The 27,638-nt window shown below is 42.0% G+C and overlaps 1 protein-coding gene across 1 annotated transcript in view; it reads left to right on the top strand.

Annotated features, from left to right (window-relative positions):
- The window catches only part of cntn6 (contactin 6), a gene marked incomplete at both ends in the record, with an annotated part of 180,525 nt that overhangs the window by 90,402 nt on the left and 62,485 nt on the right, over positions 1-27,638 (top strand). Inside the window, 8 exon segments of the mRNA XM_084315769.1 lie at positions 3,184-3,311; positions 4,094-4,266; positions 15,873-15,990; positions 16,735-16,893; positions 17,851-18,000; positions 19,668-19,738; positions 24,234-24,468; positions 25,420-25,535. Coding sequence (XP_084171895.1) covers positions 3,184-3,311; positions 4,094-4,266; positions 15,873-15,990; positions 16,735-16,893; positions 17,851-18,000; positions 19,668-19,738; positions 24,234-24,468; positions 25,420-25,535 — 1,150 coding nt within the window.

Below are 27,638 nucleotides of genomic sequence, written 5' to 3' on the forward strand. Positions count from 1 at the left end.
AGGTACGACTGTGGTGTTAGGGTCATTCTTGACCGGGCAAGGTAAACTATACCATAAAAATACTAAATATAAATAAATAAAATAATAAATATACTAAACTTTTTTTCAGTAGTTATATTCTAATATTGTTCTATTATAGTCAGAAAACATTATCTATGGGTTTCACATTTAGTATATTATGATTGAACAACCTCATTTTCATCTAAAAAATAAGGGACATGATGTGATTGTAATACAATCAAATTACAATGGGATTATATGGTTATGAATGCATATAATGTTAGTTAGGATGTAGTATTAACTATATTGAGTGATACTCCTTTCTTTTTAGTGGTCAGGACTGAGTTAGACCCCGGGTCAACATTGACCCGCTAACCGGTCAGTGGTGCCAATTCCTAACACAACATGAGGGTTAAGGAGGTGGACTGTAATGAGCATAGCTGCCTATAAATTCTCGACAGGTAGCCCTTTAGAGTGGGAAGAGGGTAAGAAAAATGTCGAGTTATTATGTTTCATATCAAACCTGAAGGCAGAAACTATGTTTCTTATAAAACCTTCTGAATGCAGAAATGATATATTTACCTTCTGAATGCAGAAACTATATGTTTCTTATAAAACCTTCTGGAGACAGAAACTAGGCCTATATGTTTCATATAAAACCATATAAAACCTTCTGGAGGCAGAAATGATATGTTATAACACCTTCTGAAGGCAGAAACTATATGTATTTATATAGACGTGTGTGTTCCGGTGTATATGCTTTTCTGAGGACAGGCGTGTGTATTCTTATTTATACGCTTCTCTGAGGACCCTCATGTCCCGCCCCACGTCTGTATCTGATTGGCTTACACCACTAGTCCTCACGAGTCTGTCCCATGACATAACATAACACAAAAAACAAACATGTGTGTTAAATTATTTTGAAGTCAGTTTCCAGCAGTTGAGCGCCATCTATTGGTAAATATATTTTTTTCAGGGTCCAAATCACAGCGGAAAGGGGGGTCCTCGCAACCTTATTGATATCTCAAGGTCCTCGGGAGTACCTGTAAACACGTATGTGTGTGTGTGTGTGTGTGTGTGTGTGTGTGTGTGTGTGTGTGTGTGTGTGTGTGTGTGTGTGTGTGTGTGTGTGTGTGTGTGTGTGTGTGTGTGTGTGTGTGTGTGTGTGTGTGTGTGTGTGTGTGTGTGTGTGTGTGTGTGTGTGTGTGTGTGTGTGTGTGTGTGTGTGTGTGTGTGCGCGCGTGCGTACATGTGTGTGTATCCATGGCTGTGTGTGTCGGTGGGTGTGCAATTGTTGATATTTTCCCTGGCTTCTTGAGGGCCAAAGGGCTTCTGGGAGCCAGCAGACATCACGGCAACAGTGTATTTCTGGACCAGCGTTTGTCCTCATGCCAATGTGAGCCGGTGTGATGGCGTTAGCCTCCTGAGGGCGCCTAGATCAGACCTGGATCAGACCTAGATCAGACCGCCCGAGAGAAAACATCCTACTATATATTTTTTTATGACGCCAGATGTATTTTCACTCTGGCGGCAGTGTCTAAAATCGGTTGGGTTGATCCCACCTAAAGTGATATATTAGGCAGGGAAAAACGAATGTACTGTATGTAAAAACAAAATGATGTGTAACTTCATTAGTGGTCTTGTTTGATGTACTCCTCCAACACCCCGGCATATGCTGACTCTTAATTCTGCATCTATAATGTGTGCGCGTGTGTATTATATATATGCGGTGCGGTCGTGTCCGACGGAGTGTGAATGAGGAAGCAGAAACTTATTGCTATACCAACCCCCCCCCCCTCCCGGTTTAAGGGGCCGTCTCAAAAATCGATGCACGCTGCAGCGCTGACACATTTCCATACTCTTTCCGTAACTCACCGGTCCTTGCCTCAACACGTTGAGCAGTGCCATTGATTAGTTATCATATTCCACGGGGTCTGGTCATGGGGAAAGAAGGAGAAAGAAGTGATTACACAGACGGTGCATCTGGACGAGAATAGGAACGCAGGGCCGCGGAACGGAGTTTGTCTGCGAAGCAAGATAGTTCTTTACGTTTCTATTTGTTTTCGCAGCTCATTGCCCTCGCAGGTCATGTTCTCCACTGCGCCTCCATCACTCAACGTTTGATATTTTTGTCAATAAATCAGCGCAAAGCACCCCATGTCAGACATGCTCCCCGGGTCTCGGCTCAGGCAGAGTGAATACATATTTATTCGGAGGAGCTAAAAGTGAAATTGTTTGATTTCTCGAGCCGTGGCTGCTTGCCGCTCGCAGCTCGCCAGCTTCTCTGTTTGATTTACTGAAACCAAAAGGTCACCATTGTGAGGCATTAGCGGCATCATTTATGCATGTGTTTACAGCGGCTGTAAACAACGCTGCCGCCATGTTGCTACGATGACTAATCCCAACTGTAATTTAGTAAAACAGCATCTCATTTATCTTCTTTCCCTAAATTTCGGGCGAATCACTTGACCGAAAGAAATTACTGTAGGTAAAAGCGGCAAGATAATACAATGTATAATATCCATTTTGCAATGAGATCAAACTCTCCCTGTAGTGTTTAATATTTCGGTCAGGTCTCTCAAATTCTGTCCCTCAGGATCCCCAGGCATCAGACGGTCCATTTTCAAGTTAGGTACTTCTCTATGCATATCTGTTTATTACATTTCAGAAAGAGCTATGAGCGTGTCGATAAGATCTCCATGTGTTGCATAATGATAAAGCCGCAGGTCCAACTCAATCTCCTCTCTTTCTCTCTCTCTCTCTCTCTCTCTCTCTCTCTCTCTCTCTCTCTCTCTCTCTCTCTCTCTCTCTCTCTCTCTCTCTCTCTCTCTCTCTATCTCCTGTGCTGTCAGTGCCACGCCGTCCCTTGCAGTTCAGCAAATCTATCCTGCTTCGAGACGATCATTCTCACTTCCGATATGTGCAAATGTGCTCTTAGGATGGATTCTGTCAGGAGAAGACTTTAGTTGAAAAAAGGGGGCGGGGATTCAAATGACTTGCAAATAAGGCTGCATCTGAGGAAGTAATTTGATCCTTATCGTGAGTCCTTTTCATATTAAAGAACAAAGTAGGTATTAACATTGATCGCGAGTGAGCATGTGAGTCGGCGTATGAGTGAATGGTGAAATTGTGAGCGAGTGATGAAATCGTGATGGATCCTGTCAGTTGTCTCCCTCTCCTCAGACAGACTATCATGGAGGATGGCACTCTGCGCATCACCAACGCCAGCAAGGTGGACGGAGGGAGGTACACGTGCGTCGCCAGGAACCCCTTCGGAGCAGCCAGCAGCTCGGGAGTCCTGGTGGTGAAAGGTGCTTTTCCTTCCCACACATGTCACTACCTTTTTAACCAGAAGGCAACCCTTTCACTACCACACTACAGAAGGTTAACCTTTCTCTACCACACTACAGAAGGTTAACCTTTCACTACCACACTACAGATGGTTAACCATCTAGTGTGGTAGTGAAAGGGTTAACCTTATGTAGTGTGGTTGTGAAAGGGTTAACCCGTTGTTGTATGACAGTGAAAGGGTTAACCATCTGTATTGTTGAAGTGAAATGAATGGTTCTTGAGATATGCTACAGATGAAAACAGAAAGACAAGCACACACACAAAGAATGTGAATAGTGGCTGTTTGCTGTGATGTTCAGTAGCTGACATTGGCTCCAGCCACTGCAGTGAACTAGTGCCTGTGGTATTGCTGCTTGCAGCTTTCTAGAGAACCACTCATCCAATCAACGGCACACTCGACACTGCACTTTCTTGGGTCCTCAGCGATACAGGTTGATCGGGTGAACAGTTCTCAAGCAAAGTTTGTCCAGGGGAAGCTTCAGTTCCCTACAGATCAGGAAAAGCAGCTTGAGATACTGTAGGTCAATTGGATAGTTATTTTGTGGAACACTGTAGAAAGTGGAGACATTATAGATGGTTCAACTTGATTCTAAATGGACCCAAATGTACTTCCTGCTGTAGCTAATATCAATAATTGACAGGAAATAATGACAGGTCCAAGCTGTTCCCTGGCAACACCTGTCTGTACCTGTAACAAATGATGATTATTTTTATTATTCTTATTTTTTTTACTGTGTAATAGAGCCAACTAGGATCATAGTTCCACCATTGAGTATGAGCGCCACAGTGGGAGAAAGCATTGTGTTGCCATGTGAAGTCTCCAGGGATTCCTCCCTGGATCCTAACTTCAAGTGGTTCTTTAATGGCAAGATCATCGACTTCAGCAGACAAGATCATTTTGAGATGATCGGAGAGGTACGTACAATGTAGGACACTGATTTTCAACCAGCAAGGTAGACTGCTGAATCATGGAGTTTAAGGGGCACTTCACCAAAAAAACAATGCTGATTTACTTTGCACATAATCTCACACACATCCAAAAACTCTAAACTGTTTTGCACACGTTCATTTAATTTGACAGTTATGGAGAGTAAATTGAATTGAATATGGCCACACACACACACACACACACACACACACACACACACACACACACACACACACACACACACACACACACACACACACACACACACACACACACACACACACACACACACACACACACACACACACACACACACACACACACACACACACACACACACACACACACACACACACACACACACACACACACACACACACACACACACACACACACACACACACACACACACACTCACACACAGCCAAACCAGCCAAACCAGCCAAAAATAAATTGCACATGTGTCCCCCACCGGCAGCCCTTTCTTCTCATCTAAACTGCAGAGACAAAATGGGTGATTATTAGCTTGTTAAACTGATGTTACCGTAACCACCAGTCCCCACCCCACCTACCCAACCCCCTCCAATGTACAGTTTCTTCCCCCTCAAATGTATATACGGTACTCTTTTTAGAAACTCAGAGTTTCCAACACCAGGGTCTATGTGACAGGCATTGTATTTTTGTAGATCTGGTATGTCATAAATGTCTGGATGGAACAGTACTGTCTATCTGTATGTCATGTATGTCATATATGTAATGATGAATTGAACATGGGGGACCCTGATGTAAACAAGACGAAAGTATTTCTCTGGTCTGCATCCCCTTAACAATTGTGAGTATTGAGCTGTACTGTATTTATAGGAGCCAAAGCACTCATAAGTTATACCTTATTTCTATTGGCTTAGTTGCCTACACTGTTAAAGTCTACATTTCAGAATACAATGTTACAAGGTTATTGTATTATATTTAGTGAGAATGTTTATTTGTATAACCTTACATTGAAACGGCATTAGGAATATTGATTGGATTTAGATAAAGTCATTTAACCGTTTTATTTAGCTCAGAACTGTTTATAGGAAATTAGTGTCACTTTCCCTTTAACACTATGGCGACCGGCGGGGCTCTGCGATTTAAGCCTCAGAGGACAGCGGATTGTAAACAAACCAATGTACTTTCTAAGAGCTTTATATATCATTTATAGTATTGCTATCTGTCCATTCTCATTGTCACTTGAGTGCATAAACCGTGCCTTCATAATGGCTTAAGGAAAATAAAAATCCATCGGTTGGTTGTCATTTTATAGCGTCGTGAATATAAGGTATATCACGCTTTTAGTCTAGGCCAGTGGTCACCAACCTTTTTAAGCCCAAGATCACTTTTTTTTTTTTGGTGAAGGCAAGATCTACCTATTGAAGCGTTGAGAGAAAAAGACAGGCAAGATTGTACTTTAAACTAAATTACTTTTATTTGCCTGTATTCTAATTACATGCAATGCTTTGGTCCAACATTAAAACGTTAAAGTAGAACTATTATGTACTTTCTCAGTCAGTGCTAAGTGCAGTCATCTTATGCAGCATCACTTTTCACATCAAAACAAAAGTAGAACTGTAATGTGGACTTTCTCATATTATTAACATTGACAAACATATTTACAATTAGAATTTTATAAAGTAGAACTGTAATGTGTACTTTCTCAGTCAGTGCTAAGTGCAGCATCACTTTTCACATCAGAACAAAAGTAGAACTGTAATGTGGACTTTCTCATATTATTAACATTGACAAACATATTTACAATTAGCATTTTATAAAGTAGAACTGTAATGTGTACTTTCTCAGTCAGTGCTAAATGCAGCATCACTTTTCACATCAAAACAAAAGTAGAACTGTAATGTGTACTTTCTCAGTCAGTGCTAAGTGCAGTCAGTGCTAAGTGCAGTCAGTGCTAAGTGCAGCATCATTTTCACATCAAAACAAAAGTAGAACAGTATGTGTACTTTCTCCGTCAGTGCTAAGTGCAGCATCACTTTTCACATCAAAACAAAAGTAGAACTGTAATGTGGACTCTCAGGGTGAGATTTTTTTTTTTTTTTCATTTTCATGGAAAGATCTACAGGGACAGTCTCAAAGATCGACCAGTCGATCAAGATCGACGGGTTGGTGACCACGGGTCTAGGCTTTTCTGCAGGAAGCTAGATAATAGACTAAACGTTGGCGCCGTTATATCAAACGCCATTTCTGCTGTATATATACGAATGAAATAAAACAAACTGCGTAGCATCCGGACTATTACAGAGCATCTATGGATGAAATGGGGGCGGCGGGGAACGCCGATTACTATTATTGATTAGCAATACAGTGTGCGTTCAATATAGCATTTTCATTGACCAATCACGTTACGTTATAAAACAATGTCCAATCCAGCTGTAATTTGGGGTAATATTATCCTACCATCAGGCCATGTGATCGCTGGCAGCATTTCCTCACCAGTCATCGGATTCTGGTAGATCGATATGCACATTGGCTAATCATAAATCCCATTATTCCACGCTGAAAAAAACGCTCGCCAAGCTGATCCAAGATGGAGGATGTTCGGCTGGGATCAAGGAACTATGATCCGCCCACAGAACTGTACTTGCATATTTTTTTTTATTCACATAATGATACTGCCGTGGAGCGATGGCGCCCCTAAGCGGGTCTGGCCGGTACTGCATGTTTCGAAAATCAAATATGTGAAAAGATGCTGGTAGTGGATCGGGTACCTAAGAAGCGTTATAAATATGGAATAAAACAATAACAACTCGTCACGTATATACTCGTGGCTCTGGTCCACAACGCTCTTTTTCGAAACACGTATATACTCGTTCTCGGACGGCATAGTGTTAACACTTTCAGTGCCCAGCAGGGGGCGCACGATTTAGTGCTTGAATGCCCACCATCCACTTCAATGTTAGCGTTAATATCGCCATTATGGCTATGTGTCTAATCTGCCCGTCGCTTATCAATGACTCATTTTCCAGTCAACATTGTCGAAGCGGATTGTTTTTTTATCGGTTCATTTCCGTTTTATAGCATCTTGAAAAGCCCTCGTTTTCAAGGGGGGGGGAAATATTCCATAATAAACGGAATATTCTAGAATACACAAAAAACATTCACATTTTTCGGCCTATTTATGAATAGTTTTCAAATAAACGTTAGATTATCGATAGTATATGTGTACGTATGCACGCTATATAGGCGATCTGATATCTGATCTGATATATTTCCTGATCGCTTGCACAGCCAAACAGCCATATCACACATAGGGGAAAAGCTTATATCTCTGTGAAAACAGGTCTGATTATCCTAAGACTGGTAAAATAGATTCCTTACCTGAGATCAGATGGTATCCAAAAAGATTATTCCAATTCCTGATTGCCATTCCAAAAATCGATCCTTTTATTGATCTAAGGCTACATACTGTAAACACATATTACACGCTGTTCTGATGGTCCACAATGACTGGGATCATCTCCGTTTACATGCGTGAGAAGTAAAATGTGGATTCCGGATTTTTTTTTTCTCATCCATTTTCATTGAGTCCATTCCAAAAGGGTGCATTACCATCTGGGAGACGATATGGGGCGCTTTTTCCACATCTGAGCTCCTGATGGGGCTGGTTTCCCAATGGTAGACTCGGTTGATGAAATATGAATTCAGATCGCTAATAAAAAAAAAATCACGCTAATTGTCGTGCTGGGCATTCAGGGGGCGGGCTGATAATGTGGCTGGCATCCAAAGTGTTAAGAGCCGGCGAGTCGGCGGTGATTTTGGAGACTGGGAAAATACAGTTTTCTTAACTTGTAGTAGTAACGTGAATAGTGAATATATTTTGTGGCAGTAAACAGCCAAACACGTTTTGTTGTAGGAAAATAGCTTTAGGATCACTTCTGTAAAGAGGACTTCGCCGTGGAAGAGAAATAAACCGCTTTGGATATCTTTGTTTACACCGGAGTGGCTGTGGACATTATTTTCCTGCTATCATTGAACGTACGAGTAAGCAACTTTAACCAGTAGAGTGGACTGTCGGCCCTCATTGTATTGTACCCATTCTGCAATCTGTTAATAAAGTTTTCAATCAATCAAAACCACCGTAGCTGGCATTTGTAACGGTTAGCAAAGTTAGCTAGCATCTAACGTTAGTTTGCAAGCAAGCTACAGGTAGCCATAGATATATAGCACTAGATGGCTTACCCGCGCTGCTGGCCAACGGAGACCAACGTTGCCACATGGTGGCCATCTTGCAAGGGTGGAGCACACCCACTCATAACATGCATATCTATGGTGCATGTACTCTCGCAAGATGGCCGCCGCTGAAGTACGCAGGAGACTCCGCCTTGAGCCATCTAGTGTTTTATATCTATGTACCTAACGTTGGCTCTGGCGATTGTCTTTACTCGTCTTTACTGGTCTTCATGAATCACTCGCCAAACATAAAAAATACTCGCATTTGGCGAGTAAAATGGCCTAATTTCCTCCCCTGGAGACGCTAGTCAGTCTCGGAATTGTCTCTGAGTTGTCTCTGAATGGATTTGGTAGCTTTTTTCTGCGTCTCTGTAGACCGTGCCGCCCCACCGTTTTTTTTATCCACTTTTTCTCCTCCATTTTTCTATTTTTCTCCCATCCCAATTTAGCCGTGCCAATTCTCCCCTCCCCTGTCTTGATCGTTGCTCGCATGTGCCCCCCACTGGCCGGTCGTAGGGAGGATAGAAGCCTATCACATGTCCCCTCCGATACATGTGGAGGCAGCCAGTCACATCTTTTCACCTGCCAGCGCGGACTCTCATTGGTGAGGGGTAACGTGTAGGAGGCTCACACTGCCCCCGCCATTGTCTCTGCTGTGCAGGCGCCCTGACCGCGCTGTTTACAACGTCCAGATTACCACCCATCGACTTCCCTCCCGCTAACTCTGCCAATTGAGTCAGTATGATGGCCGGCCCAAGCCGGAGGCAACGCTGACAGCCAGATTCGATACCGGTGTCTCTTGCGTTGGTGACGAGCGCAATGTCCGCTGCGCCACCCAGCCGCCGCTGCACCACCGTTTTAAAGTCTTAGTGAAGATTGATTTATATGAAAACCGATTTATGGATAATTTAGCTAGCTCGCCAATGTTACTGTGATTAAAGCAAACTTTAAGTCTTGGTGTTATAATAGACTCAGACCTAAGCTTTAAATCACACATCAACAAGGTGACAAAAACATAATTTTTCCACCTTAGAAACATAGCTAAGGTATGGCCGTTTATAAATCAAAAATACGCTGAAAAACTGATCCATGCCTTTATCTCAAGCTGACTACTGTAATGCACTCCTCACTGGCCTCCCAAAAAAAACACAGAACGACTCCAACTCATTCAAAACTCGGCAGCTAGGCTACTAACTATAGAACCAAGAGGAGAGACCACATCAGTCCTATATTAGCTAACCTACACTGGCTTCCGGTAACATTTAGAATAGATTTCAAGGTCCTCCTCCTTATATACAAAGCACTAAATGGAACAGGACCAAGCTACATTGCAAATTATCTAGTAAACTATGTGCCTCCTAGAACATTGCGATCATCTACTACTGGTCTATTGAAGGTTCCAAGCCACAGTCTAAGGAAAATCGGGGATGCAGCCTTTGCAAACTATGCACCAAAGTTATGGAACACACTACCTATGGACATTAGGGAAGCTAGATCTCTTAACCTGTTCCATCCCAGGTGAAAATCTGCATAAAATGTATACCTAGGTAAATGGAATATTGCTTCACTTCTACAAGGGCTATTTGCATATTCTTGGTATCTAGGAACATCTATGGACCTCAATGAATGTATTCTCAGTGTCAGAAATATTGTGTCTATTACTAGGCTTGCTTAAATTGTGATGAAACAAAGGAAAATATGAATTATTATGTGTGAAAATCTTTAAAATTGTAGAGTTTTTGGATGTGTGGGAGATTATGTACAAAAATAATCTGAATCGTTTTTGGTGATGTTTCCCTTAACAAGTAGACCAGTCCAGTACCATATATACTGGCAACGAAATTACATTGACAAACCCATAGAGATTGACAGTAAATCTTGAAAATCTCATTTTAATTAAAGGGATGGTTTTGATTTCACAAACACCAACAAATATTTTCTTTCAACTTTTCCGGCTATTTAAATTGATTAATGACTGAGGCAGGCTTTAGACTTCAAATGTTATTTCATAGGAAAAAAAACTCTACCAATTATTATACATATGACCATGTATTTGCATAATACTGTACTCTCGCCATCCCCACCAAAATCATCTGGCGACCCCTTGGAGGGTCCAAACCCCAGAGGTTAAGAACCACTGCTTGACAACAGCGACCTGCGATACAACACAGGTACATCCGTTATTTTTGGCATGTGACAGCAGCTTTTGCTTTTCAAAACACACCCGTAGAGAGCCAAGTCCATGCTAGATACAAGTAGCGGAGATAATTGATGCACCTGTGTCGTGTTGACAGTTGGATCTGCTCTACTACAGCCTGATTTAAGAGCAGAGACCAAGAACAAAAGTGAATAAAATAGATAAAAAGTAGATTTTCTATGGATCATTAAGATCATAACCTCAAACATCTGGACACCTAAGCAGGTCATGTCTATAGTGCACACCGCTGCCAATCTCTAGACTTAAAGGTTTGTCAATGTCATTTCGTCCTTCGGATGAGACACTAAACCAAGGTCCCGACTGAATTTGTCGTTAAAGAACCCATCGTAAAGAGTAGGGGGTTCCCCGACGTTCCTGGCCAAATTCCCAATCAGGTCTCTGACATCAAGGCCACCTAATCATCCCTTCTAGTCCATGGGCCAGACCAGATATCGGTGCCACTGAATAAACGTACATATAATTTTTTCAAAGATCTATGTCTGTAGATTATATTTTTGTATGATAGCCGTTCCAGAGTGGTAGCTTTATCATAATTATCAAGTCATGAAGTATACCCACCCCCTCAGGAAATTGCATTTCAGATGCTGGCGCATATCCTGTTTAGATTCACGTAGAGGACATCTGTCAATATTTCACAATGTTGTGTTTGGTATCATTTTAAAGGGGACTATGTCATCTTTCATTCAAGCTAAGATGTGAATCTTTCTGACCATTATAGAGGTCACTGGAGCTCTATGAACAGTCAACAACACACATTTTTACACGATTTTCGCCTAAATGATATACTATCTTTTAGCATTGTGTCATCTAGAAGCAACAGAGACACAAAATACAATATCTACAACACTCTCAGGACCATAAGGATTCAGGAAATGTATAATATGCCTATACTATTTCGTTGTTACAGGTCATTGTGAGCCTTAAATTAGAAGAGCAGTATTAGGCTCCTATTAAACTATACAGAACAGCCACTATAGTCTAGAATGGAAACATAGGTCCACCTGCATAGGGTGGATTTTTTTTCACCACCTGTTTTTTATTAATCCTTGAAGTGTCTATTTTAAGATTCTGACAGGTAACAGGTTGGAATAATGTCCCATGGGGTTTATTTTTAACCCTTTATTACACCTATCCTGAACCAAAACCTGAAAAATAAGACAAAGAAAACAGCATAACTTTTGAAGTTAACAACATATGGAGACAAATTTAAACATTTTCCCAAACAAGTTTGACCCAAGGAATTCAGTACAATTATTATTTGTAAGATTCAAACACATCTTGATTAAATTTCAGGACATAAAAAGCAAAAAATGCTGAAATAAACGTATATCACATCTCTATTTTCCTTTTTTACTGAAATGTAGTGCATTGGACGAGATCGATTTAGGTTAATATTGGAAATAATATTGTAATAAAGATTGTCTCCATGCTGTTATGCCCTAAATATTATAGTTTTGCATTAACAATTATATAGAGACAAATTAACACATTTTCCCATGCGATTTTGATCAGTGATATATTTATTGTTAAGGTTCAAACTATATGTTTTCATATGCACTGGATATCATGGACTGGGTATCTTCTTTGTTGACACAACATTCAAGTATTTTTTTCTATTTGTATTTTGTACCCTAAACTACTAATCATCATCATCACTAAAACTATTGTCAAAGTCTATCTCTTCGATCTCCATCTCTTCCTCCGCCTCATCAGACTCGTACTCTCCATCCTCCTCATCCATGTTATTTTTTGCGTAATCTGCCTCCTTATCAAGAGCTTCTTGCTCTTCTGACTCCACTTTCTAGGCCAGTACCTCAACAAGAGAAGGACAGAGGATGGGTCCAACCATCCAGACAGGTTCTAACACCTCCTCATCCATTGTTTTTCCCAGTCCATACTTTGATCATAGGCTTTGGGCCTCTTAAATATTGGCTGTTCTGCTCTTTTGTAGCAGGCGACTATGAAGTTGGCTCGCTTTACATGTGGGATGAGACAGACCTTGGGGGGAGGCAGGTGTTCAATGTCTACTTTGGAGTTTGCATCCAAGACTTTATCAGCACCCATCATTTTCTGCAGCATCTTGGCTCACACAGCATCAACTGACTTCATCCAACCATGGCCATCCATAATGCATGTGAAGGACTCCATCTCCTGTTGGAGCTCATCTGTTAATTGACTGATATCAATCCCTGTCTCCTGAGCCGTTCAGCCATTGTGTAGTGTGATGTGTGCCTGGTGCCAGTGTATGGCAGCCATAGATAATTCCAACTCGCAAACAGTAAATTTGTGCTTGCACCAATGAAATTGATTGATTGATTGATTGAAAACTTTAAAAAACTTTATTAACAGATTGCAGAATGGGTACAATACAGTACATCTCAATACACACAATTGTTAAGGGGATGCAGACCAGAGAAAGACTTTCATCTTGTTTACATCAGGGTCCCCCATTTTCAATTCATCAGGACATATATGACATACATGACATACAGATAGACAGTACTGCTACATCTATACATTTATGACATACCAGATTTGCAAATACAGTACTGTTTGTGATACAAAAATAGTCCAGAAAAGAGAGTATACATTTGACGTAAAAACTGTACATTGGAGGAGGTTGGGGGGGGGGGGGTTGGGTGGGGGGGGGGGGTGGGGGGGGGGGGGGGGGGTTGGTAGGAGGGGTTGGGGGACGACACACACTGTACAACTGTACAAGCAAAACTGTACATTGGAATATTGACAACCACACTAGGTAATTTACTGTACATTGGAGGGGGTTGGGTTAGGACATTTACAGGGGCCAGTTTCTAATTGCAGTCTCCCGTAGGTGTTCTTTGAGAGTGGTTTTGAAAGTGGGTAGTGATTCGCATTACTTTACATCCTCTACAAACCATAAATGAATGAGTGAAAGGGAGGAAGCAGACAAGAGGAGGGCAGTTTGCAAGCAGGAATTTATTGCTTATGGAAAAACAGACCAAAAACCGCTGGGCAGAAAATCCATACAAAAACCCAACCTACTGTACACTAGGATTCATGTTATTTGTTCCTTAAATCTTGCTCAGTATCTAGATGTATGTACATGATTACGTATCATTGTGAGAAACAACAGAGCCCTTGCAGTATCTGTAATGTAATCAACTGAAACTGAATTGATCTGCTCCACTGCTGGTGGATAAGAGATTGACCTTGTGGACCTTGTGATTTTTATTAGGCGAGACAGCCTAGGTGAATAGGCAATTTTTTTTTCTTTGGTTGATTTTTTCAATTTTGCTTCCTTAACATGTCTTATTTCAAACTAGTGGCAATAAAATATTAAAAACACACGATTAGTTGTATTTTACTTAATTTTGTCTATAAATCACAATTACAATACAGACCTTTGAGGGTGTTTTCCCCCAAAAAATATCCATTTCCCTAGCACACACACCATACTTTCCACATTTCTTCCTATCTATACCCTGCTTCTTTTTACAGAGGGGTTTGTTGATATACCATTCATAGCCTGATTTATAGTACATTTATACCAAAAAACCTGGCGAAAATAGATTTGTTATGGCTGTAGACAGTATTTCCTGATTTATGGGATGATAAAAAGACATAGCCACAATCCCTTCTGTAAAAACTTAATTGTGTTATGTGTCAACATAATGAAACAACATTTTTTAATCTGGCATCATCCAATGTTGGTGATTCTGTTCCTGGCAATACATGCAAATGTGTGCATATTTAATTAGGTAACGCCTATTTTGCATATATACACAAAATCTCAGAAAACTTGCAATACATTTTTTCTTAGTTGTTATGTACATAACAAACTGGGAAAGTTTCATAGTGATATCTATTGAAATATCATTTTTTTTGCCTATTCACCTAAGCTGTCAGGATCGTTTCTTAATATGGGGCCCTTATCTTATATTAACAATGCCCCCCTAGGCGGTTGGGTGGCGCAGCGGACACGGCGCTCGTCACCAACGCAAGAGACACTGGTATCAAATCCAGCTGTCAGCGTTGCTTCCGGCTTGGCCGGCCGTCATACTGGCTCGATTGGCAGAGTCAGCAGGAGGGTAGCCGGTGGGTGGGTCTGGGTCGTTGTGGACAGCGACTCCTACAGTTCGGTCGGGGCGCCTGCACAGCGAGGGAAGGATCTAAGAGAGGTAGTGTGACCTTCCACACGTTACACTCTCTCAGTGAGAGTCCGCGCTGCCAGGTGAAAAGAAGTGGTGGGCTGGGTACACATGTGTCGGAGGAAGCATGTGATAGTCTCCGCCCTCCCAGACCGATGGTAGGGGGTAGAGTGCGTAACGACCAGGAAGGGGATTGGGAATTGGCATAACATTGGGAGGGGAGACAAACGGAAAAAGAAGGGGGAAAAGGATAATAATACATTAAAAAAAATGTATTCCCCCCTATGTATTTACAGGAGAATGCCTCTCTGACACACAGATTTGCTCTCTCTGGCACGCAGATTGACTCTCTGACTTAAATGTGTAACTGCTCTCAGGAAATTATCTCTCTCTTTCTCTCTCTCTCCCTCTCTCTCAAACGCACACTGGCTAAATCAGTGATTCTCAAACCGTAGGTGCAAGCAAATTGGTAGAGCCTGCACGCACACGAGGCATTTTCTGCTTACTTTTCAACCCTAAAATCTTACAGCATAATGTTACAGTGACATGTCATATACTGAATGAAACAACAACTTCTGAGGTTTCTGAAGTAAATTATCGTTCAACGTGTCTTAAGACCGTAAGAGAGGCACAGGATTCCTGCTTTAGGTTGAACTATGACCTTTAAGCTTTGAGTGCTCGGGAAGCAAATACGCTTCATACAAAAAATTGTGCCTCAGTTAAAACCTGTGGACAGGGATGAAATGTCCCCCAGTCCAGGAGGTGATCTCAAGATCTGACAAGTCCTCCAACAAAGGAGAAACAAATCTGTCTGATTACAAGATTTATGCTCCGCTTCCAAAAAAGAAAAGTGAAAAAAGAAACACAAAAGCCTGACAGCTGATGTCACTGTGTGATGTCACTATGTGCATCACCATCACAAACGTCAAGCCTGACAGATGATGTCACTGTGTGCATCATCATCACAAAGGAGTCGTTTTAATTTTTTTCCCCCATGAGATTAAAGGTGTTGTTTCTCTGTCATCAGGGATCTTCAGGTGACCTGATGGTGAGAAACATCCAGCTGAAGCATTCTGGGAAGTATGTGTGTATGGTACACACCGCAGTGGACAGTGTCTCCGCTGCGGCGGAGCTGATTGTCAGAGGTACCTGCTCATCTGTCCTCACTTACATCACCCCCCATCCTATTTAAGGACGAAGTACAAACTTTTGAAACTGTATCTTTCTGTTTCAGATGGCTATTTTCAGTTTGTGTTTTATATGTTGGGGTGGTTTGTTGCTATAGCAACAGTACCCAGCGGGTGTCCTTCACCGTGATGCTGATGGGTATGCGGATAGCCACGCTTTATGGGAATATCAGCACATCTGCGTTCGCTTGGCAGAGGCCACTCGTTGTACAGAGAGAGGTTATATGCATTCAGATGGTATTGTACAAAAGTGTTTTTTTTAAAGTCTGCTTTTGGAAACAAAACAAAACAAACAAACCTGGTAACCACTATTCACATTCTGTCTCCCGATGGTACTGTAGTTTTCCACTTTCAAGGTGTTGCCATTCACAGTATTGATAACTGTAGTTATATGTTTTATGTAGTTTTATGAAATGCCTTTTATTCTCCTCAGTGTGCATGTAGAGCCATGCATAAGAATAAGCACAAACGATTGTGTTTATCACTAGTGTTCTGCAGTGGGGTCTGTAATAGGGAGGCGTCATTGCTGATGAGCGCTGATGAAACTGTTTGTCCTTGTCCCCTCGTGTGTGCGTGTGCGCGCGCGTGTGTGTGTGTGTGTGTGTGTGTGTGTGTGTGTGTGTGTGTGCGTGCGTGCGTGCGTGGGTGGGTGCGTGCGTCCGCGCGTGCGTGTGTGTGTGTGCGTGCGTGCGTGCGTGGCAGGGCCTCCCGGGGCGCCGGAGGGCCTGGTTGTGGGGGAGATTACTGACACCACAGTCAAACTCTCTTGGGAAGCCGGACCTGACAACCACAGTCCCGTCACCCTGTACACTCTGCAGGCCAGGACCCCCTTCTCCATAGGCTGGCAAACTGTCAGGACAGGTACGCACACCCACACTACCTTCAACTCTCTGGCTAGTGTTATTCACGCACACCGTTGCTATAGCGATAGAGCTGTAGAGCAAGGACCTGGTAGGAATATATATTTCTTGGGGGAGTGATACGAACATGGCTTTATTTCCTTTACCAAATACATACATTGATTTGTAGCGCAATGGACGTTTGCCATGGGGAGTGGGGTTTGTCGCTTTTGTTGTTTTTACGTTGCCGAACCGTTATATGATCACCAGCCTTAATTATTATTTTTATCGATAAGTCAATATAGCCAATATTTTCTTTGATCAATCTACATCTTTAGGTACTTACTGTAGGTTAGAGTCCTAATTATTGCATGTACTTATCTACATAATTGAAAAACATGTACTACAGTATATTTTGGGTACCAATGTTTCTTACCTATATCCCCCCCCCCCCACCCACACACTGTCTGTTTTAGTCAATAACAGCTCTTCTAAGATCTGACCACTGATTTGTTTTAATCAATAACAGCTCTCTAAGATCTGACCATTGGTCTGTTTAATGTTTTCACACTGGGATAGTAGATGTCAAGCTGAATTTCATTCCTGTTCAATCGAGAGCAGGCCCAATTTGATCACCACCGACGTCCTGCTGTCAACAGCAGAAGGCGTTTCTGCAGAAGTTCTAAAAATGTAAACTCCGACATGGACCTCCAAAACGCACATCGAGCCTCTCAGATGCAGCTCCTCTGCTTAAAAAGGACAGTAGAACTACCTTGTGGTCTGCAATGTGTATAGGCTTACCTCTAGTGGGTTTTATGTTGGGGTCATTTTGCAAGATAAGATATATTAACCTTTATTTTAGTATTCAGAGAGCTTGTAAGTCAGAATCTTAATGTTTTTTGTTTTGTTACTGTTGAGAAAGAAAATAAAAATAATTTAATAAAAAACAATATCTCAATTCTAAATTCTTTAATCCTAGTTCCTGATTGTGTGCCTGGACAGATGTTGTACGGCACGGTGAAGGATTTGAACCCCTGGGTGGATTACGAATTCAGAGTGGTGGCGCTCAACGGCGTTGGCATCGGAGAACCCAGCACGCCGTCGAAACGGACCCGAACCAAAGCAGCAGGTACCCGCTCAGTCCTCCGTGTCGCTTACAAGCCCAGATGCATCAGTCCCACTGTGGAAATGTAATTTAACTGTCTGATTAGTTTAATTTTACTTGAGTGCTCCCCGCAAAGGCTCTCACCATGCAAAAAATCCCGGCAGTCGGTTTTCAGGCCAATCCATCGGTTATTCTGCATTTTTCATCCCCCTTGCAGACTTAATGGAGACTAAATTAATTACATTTGCAGCATGACACACGGACAGATGTTAGCGATTATGCCAACTAACCGCACACGATGGGGGGAGGTTCTAAGTTTCCATCTATTTAGATAGGCAGGGGTCTCTACAAACCGCCTTTTCATCCTGATACCTTTCTTTTCCTGGTCCAGTGGATATCACGACAGTAAGACACACTTTCTTAAGCATTTAGATGCTTGGAAAATTCTGTCATCATTAATTCATGGATACACCACCAGTGAATGTGTGAAAAAATACCCACACACGCCATGAGGCAATGACATGAAAGTGTTTATTTTGAGCCGGTTAAGCTAAGTGATTCCACCCTGCTGGCTGCGTCTCAGGGGAGTGTGTTTCCCTGTTGTGCCTCACTGTACATACTGTAAAGGTGACATACTGTACTACACTGCTGGCAATGGTGTACACTTCTGGTCACACCGGTGTTGACTCTCATCCGTGTGACTGATCCACTGCGTGGGAGATACGTCTGCAAAGTGGCAACGGCTGCTCACTTTAGCTGTTGGCCTTTTGCGCTCTGTACGTGCGTTCTGTATGCCGTGAGAAACATCGCCTCACTGATACTTTCACTAAACAATTTAAACTAGTGTGTTTGGTACCAACAAAAACCATAGTCCCGTACAAAAAAAGTATCATTGTAGTTTTCTAATCATTTCTGGTTTTACCTTTTTTCATTGTATAAATCATTTACGGTAACAGTCTTGTATTGCCATGGTACAACTTAAATAATACCACAGTATAATCATTAAACCATGATATGGACGACATTTTGATAAACTGGACCGTCTCTAAATAACCTCCCAGGTAGACCTCAACCATTATCTAAAAAAAAAAAAAAAAAAACTACACTTTGATGAACATTGTTACTCAGCTGATAGAGTTGTGCCCTTCCTGATGACTTGTCGTACAGAACTTGTAAGTCGCTTTGGATAAAAGCGTCAGCTAAATGACTAAATGTAAATGTAAATGTAAATGTAGACCTCCTCACTCAAGTCTAAACATTTCCTACTCTAGCGAACGCCTAAACACTTCAATCCGTGTCCCGTAGAGAGAAGCACTGTCCCTCTCGTTCCCATCCTCTCCTTCCATCCACTTCGCATGCGTTTTGACTTGACATGCATTCAAGTTACACAGTATGGGGCGACAGTGGCTCAGGAGGTAGAGCAGTCATCTGGTAATCCAGAGGTTCCCAGTTTGATTCCCGTTCCTCCCGGGCAGTGTGTTGAAGTGTCCTTGAGCAAGACACTTAACCCCTAATTGCTCCCGATGTGCAGGTGGCCTCTGACATCAGTGTGTGAAAGTGTGAGTGAATGGGTAAAAATGTGAGGAACAAATTGTAAAGCGCTTTGGATAAAAGCCCTATATAAATGCAGCCATTTACCATTTACAGTACAATCGATCAAGAATGTCGTACTTTTCTTTCTCTCCATCCAGCTCCTGAAGTTACACCAGTTAACGTGAGTGGTGGTGGAGGAAGTCGTGGAGAACTCGTTATCAAATGGGAGGTAAAGAAGATCAAAGTATTATTAATTATACAACATTTATTTCTGACCATGTATTTGCCTTATTCACTTTGCCTCCATATTGGTGAAGGCTGACACAATGTTACATGTTAAAACTTAGCTATGAAAACACTTCAATGTTAGACCGTATCTATGAAAACAACAGGCAGACTATCAGAGTCAAAACAACAGTCAGAATGTACTATCATAGTAAAAACAACAGTCAGAATACACTATCAGCGTCAAAACAACAGTCTGAATAAACTATTAGAGTCAACACAACAGTCCCAATGTACTATCAGAGTTAAAACAACAGTCATAATACACTATCAGAGTCAAAACAACAGGCACAATACACTATCATAGTCAAAACTACAGTCAGAATACTCTATTGGTATCAAAACAGCAGTACTGAATATTCACAGCCGTAGTTTTCCTGTTTTTTAAATACGTGGAAGTGAATTAGTCATCAGCTCATTGAAATGTGTTCATAGTGCATATGAAAGCAAAGATGGTGGTGAAGTGAATAAGGCAAATTGCGATTGGACGAGTAGCGATCCATGAGTGCTTATAACAGCAATAATTAGAATTGGTACAGTACCTTGACAACTTGACAAGTATCCTCAAGGCCCACCTCTATATTTGATTCACAACCACCCGTTGCATCATAAGCATTTTCTTTTTCTGTTGGTCTTTGTTAAGGACCAAAATAAATCCATCAAAAACCCCAAAGCTTCTCTTTGTAATTTAAATGTAAATGTTTAAACCGATTATATATACAGTATATAAAGAAAGAATTAAAATAGAAAGGAAAATAATGTTGTATCTCCCTGTCTCCCATCTCCCTGTCTCCGGCTGTCTCGGAGCGATGACCGGAGTGTTGAACGTCCCGTGATTAAAAACGGGGAGGACACGACCCTCTTTGCGTCGCCCCTGTGCCTCAAATAGATTCGCTATCAGCTCTATCTTTAATCTTACAAAATGTTCAGTTGCTATCGCTATCAGCTCTATCTTTAATTTTTCTAAATGTTCAGTTGCTATTGCATACACTCATCTGTGTTTCACTACACACATGAGTGCATGCTTACCAACTGTTAGTCTGCAACACTACTATCACCGACATCTAAGAAGGGAGATCCCCCCTTGAATGGCCCTTCTAAGGTTTCTCTCCTCCACACTACCTGTGGAGCATTTTTTCCCTATTGTTAGGTTTTAGTGAGTTTTTCCTTACCTTCGCGTGGGGTATGTCTGGGAGTGCTTGCATTCATTCATTTATTTGCATTTATTTTAAATTTGTTGGACCTTATGGTGTTCTTGTTTTGTTCTTGACTTATTGTTATGTTTCTTCTTGACTTGTTTAAAGAAGACGTGTCCGGCCCATGGGGACATTAACGTGTGTTGTCGGGCCTTACAAATACATTTGATTTGATTTGATTTTGATTTGTATGAAACCAATAACATGGTCATGGTTTTACTTTGGTTTTGTGATACAAGGAGACTGTAGAACACTCTCTAACAGTACTGCTTAATTAGAGTATGGCTTCATTATGACGGACGCTTTTTTACATCTTTTGACACAAATGGGATTTGGGCAGAGCGCTCTGTGCTGATGCAGCTTCAATTACTTGGGCTTTAATTAAAGATCTATGCTGCTCACTCACCCCTTGTGTAAATCAAACTCAAGTGCACAGAGTCGCTGCAAATTGCATGCGCATAAATCTGGAATTATGGGAGAAGGGACATTTTGGTGACGTGGTTCACCATATAGAACGAAGCAGTGTGAATATGTTTACCCAATATTTCCCTTGAAACCAAATAATTACTTTATTAATTTATTTGATTATTTATTTATATCTCTAGTCACAGCGAGCAAGTCCTCAAAACACAAGTGGAAAAGAGCGCAAATCTCCGCCAGGCAGCAGCCACTAATTTCTTCTCTCTCTCTCTCTCTCTCTCTCTCTCTCTCTCTCTCTCTCTCTCTCTCTCTCTCTCTCTCTCTCTCTCTCTCTCTCTCTCTCTCTCTCTCTCTCTCTCTCTCTCTCTCTCGCTGAAAGCAGATCTCCCCGCACTAGTCGTATTACACACTATCACACTATTTCACTATCACAATATTAAACTATTAAACACTATCACACACTGTTACACTATTACACTATTAAAAAACTAAGCATGGTTAACCTAGACCAATGAAACTAGTAGTAGTCTGTACTGAGTTTATTGACATCAAACGGTTCCTGAGATATGAAAGGGAGTGGGGCTTATTTCAATGGACAAGTTTCAAGTTTCTTTAATAGTTGTCATACAGAAGTACAGAATACTTTTATACAAAATGCTTCTTACTGTTTCGCTCCAGAGACTGTGTTAGACAAGATAAGTATGAAATAAAATAGTATAGCATGTAAAATAGAAGTAAAAATAGAGGTCACAGTGTTCAGTATAGACATATGTACAATGTTCGATGCAGAATAGAAGTAACTGAGTTACCATACAATATACAATATACTATGCAATGTACTAATATACAGTACTATATAGTGCAGAGCAGAAATGGGATGAGGTACAATTTAGGTACAATTTACAGTAAGGTGTACGAGTTGTAGTGCAAATCCTTTACCAATAAATATAAAGTGTAAAGTGTGTTTAGGTGTTCTAAAGTGTGTAAAGTGGGTGCTGCAGTGAGTTGTTTGTTTAAAGTGAGTGTGTGCGTGTGGATGTGTGTGCTGTGTGCATTTGATGGTTGTTGCATAGTGTTTATTGTTCGTTGAGCAGCCTGATGGCCTGGGGATAGAAGCTTCTTCTGAGTCTTTCTGTGCTCGCCTTAAGACTCCGGTATCGCTTGCCTGACCGCAGCAGTTCAAAGAGGCAGTTGTTCGGGTGGCTGGAGTCCTTGATGATTCTCTTAGCCTTCTCCCTGCACCGCTTGTTGTAAATGTTCTGGAGGGTGGGAAGCCCCCCTCCAATTGTGCGTTCGGCTGAACGTGTCACTCTTTGTAGTCTGCTACGGTCTTGTGCAGTGCTATTCCCAAACCAGGAGGTGATGTTGCCAGTCAGGATGCTCTCGATTGTACATGAGTAGAAGTTCCTAAGGATCTTCTGACTGACTTGGAACTTCCTTAGGCACCTGAGGAAGTAGAGGCGTTGTCGTGCCTTCTTCACAACACTGTCAATGTGTGTGGTCCATGTCAAGTCCTCGGATATGTGGGCTCCGAGGTACTTGAAACTGTTCACTCTCTCAACCGGTGCCCCGTCGATGCTGAGGGGGCTGTAGTCCTTGACCCCCGACCTCCTGAAGTCCACAACCATCCACAATGATGGAAATGAATTATCTCCATCAGATGGCAGTCTGAGGAGATCATGTAATCAGTTGCATGTGTGAATATGCCTGTCTCTATGTGTCTTTCTGTCCCTAGCTAATCTCACAAACTACAGGGCCAATTTGGATGCTCAAATAGGCTGATCGGTCAGCGACAAGTAGGCTATTGTATTTGAATTAATTTCAATAATTGTCCATTGAAATACATAATTCAGTATGAATTTATACAGAAGAGGGCAATACTACACAGGTTCGCCGGTACTTAAGTCCCACCTAATGTGTAGGCTACTAGAAAAGAAGTGGGTGGCTACCACCTGGTGGAGATTTGTCAGCCATGTGCAAAGTTTCATCTAAATCAGCCCTGTAGTTTGTAAGAATTGTTCCAGACAGACGAATACACGCACACACAAATACAGAAAAAACATGATCTCCTCCAGGCTTCCACCTCATTCATTCATTCATCATTGAGAGTTCAACTCTCACTTCAGATGATTTAAAGAAATACAGTACAAAATGTTTTAAAAGTAAATCAATAAAACAATTAAAAACTGCAGACTGAGGTGAAATGGTTGGTCATTAAAGATTTAAACTGTCCAAAGGATACTAAAATATTGAGTTTGAATAGACATTGCAAGTTAGTTTTTTTTAACAATGATTCCATGATTTTTGCTAGACAGTATAGTTTGAAGATTGGTTGATAATCATTTAGTTCACTCCACATAATAGGAACTATGCCAGTTGACAGAGAACAATTAAATATACGTGTTATTTGCTCTGTAATTAATGGAGCAGCTAGCCTGAGAAAGCAAAGATCCAATTTATCCTCTCCAGTTGATTTGCTGGTATCAATGGATTCATTATGACTTAACAGTTTTTCCTATATGGTGTTCCAGCCAGAACATATCAAAACCGATGTTTTAAAATCAATCTCTCTCTCTCTCTCTCTCTCCCCCCTCTATCCCTCTCTCTCTCTCAATCTCTCTCCCTCTCCCCATCTATCTCTCTCTCTCCCCCCCCCTCTCTCTCTCTCTCTCTCTCTCTCTCTCTCTCTCTCCCCCCCTATATCCCTCTCTCTCTCTCAATCTCTCTTCCTCCCCCCCCTCCCTCTCAATCTCTCTCCCTCCCCCCCCCCCCTCTCGCTCTCTCTCTCTCTCTCTCTCTCTCTCTCTCTCTCTCTCTCTCTAGCCTGTGCTGGAGGAGCAGCAGAACGGAGGGGAGTTTGGGTATGTAGTGTCGTTCCGCCCGCTTGGCAACAGCAGCTGGATTCAGACGGTGCTGGCCTCGCCCGACGCATCCAGATATATTTATAGGAACGACAGCGTCACGCCCCTGTCACAGTACGAAGTGAAAGTTGGTGTCTACAACATCATAGGTGAAGGGCCATCCAGCAATGTGGTCATAGTGTATTCAGCAGAGGAAGGTAAGGCCGGGAGAGATGAGTGAAGTCATGCATTTTAAAGGTTCTGTTCATCCAAAGTAAAATAAATTAAAACATATTTTTCTCTTACCTGGAATACTCTCTATATATCCTGATAGTTTCAGAATTTTCAGTTTTGAAGATATATATTATATAAATATTAAAATTACCCTGAATGGCTTTCACATTTTATTATGTGTAGGTAGTACTTATTTTGGGAGCGTTAAACAAGAGTAACGAGCCCTTCCTCATGCTTTGAGTTCCTGTGTTTCACAGTTTGGCTCAGCACCAAAGAAAAGGGGAATGTACTCTGGAATCTATCACAGACCTCTCACATGTGGACTTAGGTAGAAGATCATTCCTACACGAAGGGTCTGTGGATTATCATAAGTAACCAGGTCATTATTTTCATTATTTTGAGTTTTTCAAATGCATTTTCTTGGTGCGTTGAGCGCAACAAACCAAGTGCCATTCAGCTCCATTGTATTGGAGTGATGTCCGATATCTCTGTCAGATATCTCTACGTTGGAAATCTCTACGTTGGATATCTCTATGTCAGATATCTCTACGTCAGATATCGCTATGTCAGATATCTCTACGTCGGAAATCTCTATGTCAGATTTCTCTACGTCAGATATCTCTAGGCAAATCACACTGAAACTATATGGATGGATATATAGCTTTTTATCTTTGGTGAACTGCCCCTTTAAAGATGCACTAAATACATTTTGATTATTTGAAATGAGGACTGTGTCCCCCCTACCACTAAATCATGTGTGTGTTGTGTGTGTGTGTGTGTGTGTGTGTGTGTGTGTGTGTGTGTGTGTGTGTGTGTGTGTGTGTGACGCTCTCACACTCACTACTGAAATGCTCTCACGTATACTACTGAAGCGCTCTTACATTCACTATTGAAACGCTCTTGCTCCCACGTGTGTGTGTGTGATTGTACTCTAGAGCCCTCTGAAGCCCCATCAGCAGTGTGGGCTCGGGCCGCGTCAGCCTCCGAGATCCAGGTATTCTGGGAACCCGTCCCCCCGGGGGCCAGCAGCGGGAGGATCATCGGATACGAGGTATAAAAAAGAAACAAATAAAATAATAAAATAATAATGAAAAAAAAATCAAACAGACGCAGTCAACATTGAATCCCAGAATGACTGACACTGCAATGGACTGGAGTGTATTTGAATGTGACTGCCGGTGGCGACGATGCGTGGAGAAAAGGGCTGCGATAGAGAGAGCATATTCTTCACAGGCTAATCTAGGGGAATAAAGAGGTCTGTTCACAGCTGGTCCAGCCTCCCCAAGCAGGCCAATGCCCTGAGCCTATTCTCGGTCCTTGCCCCACAATGGTGGAACAAACTTCCCACCACAGGACAGGCGAAACCCGACCAATCATTCGCCGTCGACTAAAGACACACTTCTTCTATCAATACCTGAAATAATTTTAAGAAAAATTTAAACTAACCCTAACTAACCTTACTGTCATGCACTTGTCCTAATATACTAACCTACATTGTAGCACTCAGCACTTTGAACATTGTTACTCAGCTGATAGAGTTGTACCCTTCCTGCTGACTTGTCGTACAAAACTTGTAAGTCGCTTTGGATAAAAGCGTCAGCTAAATGACTAAATGTACTAAATGCAAATGTATGAGCTGCATGAGTGCTGTTCTCAAAAGTAGATAAAATAAAATGGGGGGATCGGAAGTGTGAACATTGTATATCAATTTCCTCCAAAACAAACCGTTATTTACCCACAACATGTTATTGTATGGGAAGCCTATCTTCCCTGACCTCTGTGGAGTCTTGAGGTCATCCTCAGCCCGCCGCTCTGCACACCTTCAGGAGAAGGTGGTTTGAAACACCATAATTGTCAGTGGTTTTAAAGACTTAAAAGCAACCAAATGCAATATGAAACGTTTACTATGTTAGAAATGTTAGCAATGTTAGTGTAGCAGGTGCCACGAAATTCGACCGTGCCTCGAGTGGGAGTCGAACCCCGGGCGTCTGCACCGGGGCCGACATAACAAACCGTTGCGCCAAGAAGGGAATTCCCCTCTAAGCGCTCAGTTTGTATGCCTCTGGGGAGTGAGTTTTACACACTTCTATGTGCCGTAGTCACACTATCGCGGCACATATCCGTTACATTCACCCCCCCTAAACTCACACCACCCAAGGCATCCGGGTCAACGGCACCACTGTAGCAGGTGCCACCTAGCACCTGCCACGAAATTCGACCGTGCCTCGAGTGGGAGTCGAACCCCGGGCGTCTGCACCGGGGCCGACATAACAAACCGTTGCGCCAAGAAGGGAATTCCCCTCTAAGCGCTCAGTTTGTATGCCTCTGGGGAGTGAGTTTTACACACTTCTATGTGCCGTAGTCACACTATCGCGGCACATATCCGTTACATTAGGACCATCTGATAATCATTGCAAAGCGATCCGTCAAAGGTGTCCGGTGCCATTTCTTTATCACTAGTTGATGAAATCTGCGCTATAGCAACACAGCGTGAGGAAAGAGGTCCCCCAAAAGTCACGTATGACATGTTCTTCAAGCGCGCCGGGGGCTGACGTAGAACACAGAAAGAGTGCACTGTGTGTGAGGGGTGTAAACATGCCCTCATGCTTCAATTTGATTGGTCTATATTAATATGATCTACCTTGAAATCTAACAAGCGAAGTGCCTGTCGATCGAAGGAGATCGGAGCCGTTACAATGTTGGAGAGTGCAAAGGAGATGGAGAAAAGGGACTTTGCAAAGGTTATAATGAGGTAGGACATGTATTCAGCTTGTAGACGAATTGCAACAGAAAACTGTCTATTTGGGTAGAAATGTGAACAAAAGTGAACTGTTTACAAGGAAACTCCATTGGATGCCAGTGCTTGTCCTGTGAGTGCTGTGAAACCATTGCCACGAGGACAGTCACCTCATAGTCCATTAATCAATAATCTGTCATTTTGGACTCAACTGAGGCTTGTTACTTTTTTAGTCCATGAGATGATATAAGATAATTGTTGATTGTCAGTTAGTGCAGACATTTATTGTGTGTTGGAACACACAGTACTGCGTTACAAAAGAGAAAACACAAGACAACCATGTCACAGTAGTAGTACTAGACAGACATACTGTACAGACAAGACATTGTAATTAACCTCTTCCCTCCCAACTAACGT

Source organism: Notolepis coatsorum (genome assembly GCF_963971535.1).
Source record: "Notolepis coatsorum genome assembly, chromosome: 6".
In the NCBI taxonomy this organism is placed as follows: domain Eukaryota; kingdom Metazoa; phylum Chordata; class Actinopteri; order Aulopiformes; family Paralepididae; genus Notolepis; species Notolepis coatsorum.